General features: G+C 60.0%; 1 protein-coding gene and 1 long non-coding RNA gene across 2 annotated transcripts; both read right to left on the reverse strand.

The window, feature by feature from the left end:
* Positions 1-653: 653 nt before the first annotated feature.
* LOC140847373 (melanoma-associated antigen 8-like) lies at positions 654-1,337 on the reverse strand. The gene has a single exon (XM_073227549.1). The coding sequence runs from the start codon at positions 1,335-1,337 to the stop codon at positions 654-656; it is 684 nt and encodes a 227-aa protein (XP_073083650.1).
* A 477-nt stretch (positions 1,338-1,814) lies between these two features.
* Positions 1,815-4,092, reverse strand: LOC140847383 (uncharacterized). Its single transcript, XR_012127360.1, has 3 exons — positions 4,002-4,092; positions 2,331-2,423; positions 1,815-2,054 (listed from the first exon to the last, which is right to left on the reverse strand). It is a non-coding gene; the product is annotated as an uncharacterized lncRNA (long non-coding RNA).
* Positions 4,093-6,000: the final 1,908 nt, after the last annotated feature.

A 6,000-nucleotide genomic window follows, 5' to 3' on the forward strand; every position in this document is an offset into this window, starting at 1 on the left:
CGTCCTGGCGCGCGTTCCCCCCACCCCCACTCCTCACCGAGGTGGGTCCTCCTCAGCCCTGGCAGAGCAGCCCTGCAGCCCAAGGACAGAGGCGAGCTGGGAAGCTGCAGGGCCCCTGGCCATGGGGAGGGTCTGGGAGGAATCACCCCTTGCCTTAGGGTGGGTGTCTTCACAGCCAGCCAGACTTGAGGCACTTTGCATGTGAAGGACTTTATGTTTCCTGAAGAGGCTGAGCGGGTGCAGGGCATTTGCGCAGGTCCTCGGGTCATAGGCTCACCGCACATCATGGCCCTGTGGAGTGCCGTGATTTTCCCTGTTTCACCCTCCCTCGCTGTAAATATCAGCCTCACATGTCTCCCAGGTTCTTGAACACAGCAAGCACATTCAGTTACCTGCTTGTGTTTTAGTTCTGTGAAGTGACAGATTAGAAGGAATCAGGAGCAAGAATTAACCAAGCGTACTTTTATTTCTCCGTTTTATTGCTAATTTCCATCACTTTTGGGAGGGAGTGGCGAGGCCGATGCCATGTGACCTAGCTCCGGTCACAAACGCAGATGGAAGGTGTCCCTATGTGTCTACAAAACAGCAACGCACTGAACTGGTAAGCTACAAACATACATGGGATAGATGTCATTCATAAACAGATGCTGATGCTAAGCCCCCTTCTCACTGCTTCTAGCCTCCTCGGATGGGGATTGGGAAGAGCCTGCAGCCCTGCTAAGGAGCCTGAGCAAAAACTGCTGGACCTGCACCTTGCTGGCCTCTGCGTGGGCCCTGGGGCCCCAGAGCAGCTCACAGCGAGCGGGATCCCTGTCGGGCACCTGCCGGTACTCCAGGTACTGTTCCTGCACCCAGACCCCGGTGATGAGCTCCCTGGGGTCCCCGAAGATGACGTGCTCCCTCCCAGGGTACACCCCCCTGGCACTAAGCATTTTCCACATTTCCTTCTCAGGGACCCGGCTTCCCCACAGGACAATCACGCCCAGGAGCAGTGTCAGGAGGCCGGTCTTGGGGAGGCGCTGCTCTTCGGTCACCCCATCCCAGGTGAGGCCCAGGGTGGGGACCAGGACATAGGAGTGGCTGTTGGGATCTACTTCCTTTACGTCAATGTTGAAGGTCAGCTGCAAGGACCAGGAGGCATGGCTGAGGATGTCAGGGAAGGGGTCCTGGTGATCCTGGACGACCCGCTCCAGCATCTCTGCCTTCGTGGTCGGCTCCTTGGCGCGGTACTTGTGGAGCAGGAGGGCCACCAGACCAGCCGCCGCATTACGAATCATGGCCGTGGGACAGGATGCCGTGTCTTCCAGGGCCCGTGCGGTGCTCAGACCCTCTGCCATTGGGCTGCCGAGGCCACCATCGGGTGGGTCGGTGGAACAGAGGCAGCGGCAGTGAGCGAGGGGCAGGCACCCTGAGGGCTCTGGAGGGGACTCGGGGTCCCTGGAGGACCGTAAGCTTCCTCCAGAGGGCTTGACATCAGACAACAGAAAGAGCAGGAGGGGCTTGGGATCAAAGGACAGCAAAAGCAAGAGCAACAAGAGGGAGAAGAGGGGCAGGAGGAGGATGAGCAGGAAGGAGGAGGATGAACACAAGGAGGAGAAGGAGGAGGGAGAGGAGGAGGGGAAGGGGAGGAGGAGGGGGAAGAGAGAAAGGAGGAGGGGGAGGAGGAGGGGGACGGGGAGGGGGAGGAGGAGGAGGGGGAGGAGGAGGAGGGGAAAGAGGAGGAGGGGAAGGAGGACGGGAAGGAGGGGGGGAAGGAGGATGGGGAGGAGGGGAAGGAGGAGGGGGAGGAGGGGGAGAGGGGGGAGGGGGAGGACGGGGAAGGGGAGGGGGAGGACAGGGAGGAGGAGGGGGAGGAGGAGGGGAAAGAGGAGGAATTGGAGGGACGCTGTTGCACAGCATGCGGATCCTGTGCTCCCAGGAGAGCCTGGGTGCCCCTGGGGGATGGAGGCCTTCCTCAAGCATCCCGTGCAGTAGCTTCGCAGGACGAGGCACGATGACTTGCTGAGCAGCCGGCAGGAGGGTGGCAACGAGGTGGGAGCTCTGGACCCTGGGGCCTGTGGGGACAGGGAGCTTAAGGGGCCTTGGCCCACAGATGAGGCCCTGGTGGCCCCCACACAGGCTGCTTCCCCGGCTCCTCTTTGGGGGTGTGCATGGGCCTCCCAGGGGTCTCCCCTGCTGGGCGGGTGGCCTGTCCCTGCAGAAACCGCAGGATGGTGGGAGGCAGACCTCGGGAGGGTTCTGCAAAGCCTGAGGCTCTAGGGCTTGGTCCAGGGGCGCCCTCTGTCTGGGATGGGACAGCTCTGGGGACACATTCTGGATGGGCGTCACACCTTGTCTCCTAGCTGGGCCTGTGCCTCCACGACTCTGCAACCTCTGGACAGGTGCCTCAGAGCAAGGCGCTCACCTGCCGATTCCTGGGGTCCCTGAAAGAGGTCACGAGGGGGCACATCAGGGTGACGGCCGCCAGCCCAGCCCCGGGCCCACCGGCGCTGACAGGTGAGCTGTGCTCGCCTCTGTCAAGTACCCACCTGGCGAGGAAGGGGTGTCCCCTGCAGGCGCAGTCAGGACCCTCTCCCCCCACCATGCCCCTGCCCCCGATGCTGGCCTCAGACAGAGCTCTCGGAACAGGGCACACACCCCAGAGCAGGAACAGAAGGAAGTGAGTGCCCACGTGAGTCCAGGCCCTGCCTTGGCCGGCAGGCCTCCTGGCATGGGGAGCCTGCTGGGTCCTCACAGGGTCCCCAGTCAGGGCCCGGGATGCTGCGTCAGCTGACCTGGGTAGAGATGTTGGGTGCAGACCCTCCTGTCCCAGAGAACCCTGACCCGGACACGAGGAGGGGCTCAGCCAGCCAGCCCTGCCCAGGGCCTCCTGGCGAGGAGAAGGGGAAGCGGGTCTCTGCACGGTCCCTCCTCCTTCTGGGTAGGCCAACCTTCATGCCCTCCGTCCTGCCTAAGGGTTCTGTTCCTCACCTCCCTGAGAGGTAGAGGCAGAGGTTCCGGCACACACCAGGAGGGAACACCTCTCCCGGGTCTTCAGGGGTCATGCAAGCAGGGCCAACTTCACGGGCGGCCTCTCTGGCTGGAGGGGCAGTCCCCTGAGCATCCTCATCTGCACGTCCCGCTCTGGGGCCTCCCAACACCATGCCCAAGGGCCCAGGTTCTCTGCCTGTTTGGGCTCTACAGTCCTGAGGCGTCCCTCAGGGCCCTCACCTTGACTCCCAGTAGGACCTGGGTCCTCCCTTCTACCAAAAGGAGGCCCTGCCTGCTCCTTATGCAAGTCCCCAGGTCCTGTGATACCCGGATGAGGAAGTCAGGGCCAGCTGCACAGGTTCTGAGCACCCTGGAGCTCCCAAACTTCAGTCTTTCCGGGAGTCCAGGGTCCCTCAGTCCTCCTGGGGGCTCCTCATCATGATTCCCAGCAGGGCCTGGGCCCTCCTCTCGGCTGAACTCAGGCCCTGCTCCTTAAGCCGGTCCCAGTCCCTCTGAGGCGCGGAGGAGGAAGTCAGGGCACACCGCGTGTCATCACTCCACCCCGGGGCCTCCCATGGCTGACAGGCAGGAGCGGCTCGTCTGGGGCCCCTTCCCCTCCCCCCCCCAGGGTCCTCAACCCCTTTATTGACCGGGGCCGTCATGTCCGACCAAGGCCCTCCCTGCCCTGACACACCCCCGGGGGATGTCTGCGGCCGTCTCAACGGGTCACCAACCCAGGGGTTCCCTGGGCAGACGACTGTGCCCGTGGTGCGTTCCGGGGGTGCCCTCGGCCCTCCCTCCTGGCCTCCCGTTGACTCCCGGTGGGTCTGTGCTCCCGCCCTCTGCCCACATGGGTTCCCTCCTCAGAGCAAGGCCTTCCCTCTCACGATTCAAAATGGCGGGTGGCGGCATGCGTGTGGCATGCGGGTCACAGTGCCCAGCATGAGGACCCTCCCGGGGCCTCCTTGGGCGACGGCATGGGAACCCTGAATTCTTGGGCGGGGGCCCTCAGGCCTCCCCCACGTTTCTACCTGGAGTCCTTTTGCGTGACCTGAATCCGGCATCCGACACCGAGGCCGTCCCGTCTCTCAGGCCTCCTGGGCGGAAGACTAATGGCGTCACATCCGGAAGCCGGGTCTGAGCATCCCCTGGAGGGGGGTCCTAGCTCCTCCCTCTGGGCCTCCCTTAAACCCCGCCTTCTCCCACCTGCCGCGGCTCATGAGGCCCAGGGCTCTGCCTCCCCAGGTTCTTAGTGGAGGTGGTGTGTTGGTGGGATGTGGGGAGGTGGGGCAGTGAGGGGAAGAAGGGGCGTTGTTGGGGGTTGGATGTTGGGTGCATGGGGGGAGGTGAGGGGGCGGATGTTGGGAGGTGGGGGGCAGGAGGTGGGATGCCCGACCTGGATGTGTCCCCAGGGCTCTCCCATACTGGACAGGTCCCCTTAGCCTCCAGTCCCAGATCCTCGGGCTTGGCTGGCACACCACCAGGGCCCCATCATTTCATCCTTTGGGTTCTGCATGGACAGACTGCCTGCCCAGCAGGGGAGACCCCTGGGAGGCAGGAGCCCACCCCCAAAGCAGAGCCCCAGGTTCCCAGGTGCCCACTTCCCACCATCACCCCTGCAGGCCGCCATTCCCCTGAGCAGCGTCAGCATGCCTCTGGGCGTCAGGAGTGTGCAGTGCCCGTTGGAGGAGGCCCAGCAGGAGGTGAGCGAAGCCCAGGGCCTGGAGGGGGCCCAGCCCTCGCCTCAGGATGGGCCAGCCACCCTGGGAAGTGAGCCCCACGCCCATAGCTCCAGCAGCCATGGGGACGAGGCCGCAGGGGATGCCAGGGCCTCTCTCCAAGATGCGCTGCGCAGGAAGGAGGCGCGACTGGTGACCTTCCTGCTCCTCAAGTACCGCGCCATGGAGCCGACCACGAAGGCAGAGATGCTGGAGCGGGTCATCCAGGATCACCAGGACCCCTTCCCTGACATCCTCAGCCAAGCCTCCAAGGATTTGCAGCTGGTCTTTCGCATGGATGTGAAGGAAGTGGACCTTTGAATTTTCAAAACAGATGATCGGATTATCCCCACTTTATTTTCGATATTCATATATCTGATTTCCCAGTCATCCACGCTCTGGGTTTGAGCTCCAGTGCAGCTGTGACTGGTGGAGGGCGGAGTGCACACCTGTGTGCAGTTCCTGACTTTCATGGGCACGCTTCTAGCATTTCACACTGAAGTATGTTGACCGTCTATTTTAGGAAATAGAAGTTCTTCCAAACTTAGTTTGCTAAAATGCTTAAGTATGAGCTTGTCTTGGATTTCTTTAAAAACTTTTTCTTTACCCATGGACAGGAGCAGACAATTAAAAAAAATTTCTCTAATTTGTTAATGTAATTAATTATAATTGAAAGTATTTTCTAATGTTAAATTATATTTTTAATCCTCAGGCACAGGCTGTTCATTGAATTCACTGCTCTGTTGAATATACAAGTTATTTTAGGGCATTTGCTGCTATGTGAGTGAATTTGGCACAAGTATTCTTTTTGTGGTATGTCCACATCTAGTTTTGGAATAGGTAGCCTCGGAGAATGAGTAGAACAACTGCCCATCTTTTTATGTTTGGGTGAGTTGACATAAAGGTGATTGGTTTTCCCTGACCATTTGGCAGAATTGGCTTCCCAAACTACCTGTCCTGAAACATTTGAGGGTGGCCCTGAGATTTGGATGTGCTTGGGGGTGGTCTTGAAAGAGAGTGGGAAGGGAAAAATCTTCCTAATGCAGAGAGCTTTGAGCAGTGCACCTGGCCTGGGGTGACAATGGCTGTGTCACTGTCAGAGGCTGGGAAAGGAGAGGACTGGAAGAGACCCCCAAATGAATAGGGTCTTGCCCAAGACTATGCAGAGTACTCCAAAGAGAAGGGGTCTGGGGCCCAATATCCCTAATACATTTTTAACCTTCATTCCCCCATGTGATATTAAAGGGAGGTTTTCTAAGAAACTGATTTGTAACTGAAACTGAGAAATCTGGAGTAGAGGACCAAGAACTAC

The sequence above is a fragment of the Manis javanica genome, chromosome X (assembly GCF_040802235.1).
Source record: "Manis javanica isolate MJ-LG chromosome X, MJ_LKY, whole genome shotgun sequence".
Lineage (NCBI taxonomy): Eukaryota > Metazoa > Chordata > Mammalia > Pholidota > Manidae > Manis > Manis javanica.

Excerpts from the sequence above, each read along its gene's own strand:
- LOC140847373 (XM_073227549.1), bottom strand. The coding sequence starts at position 1,337 with ATGGCAGAGGGTCTGAGCACCGCACGGGCCCTGGAAGACACGGCATCC.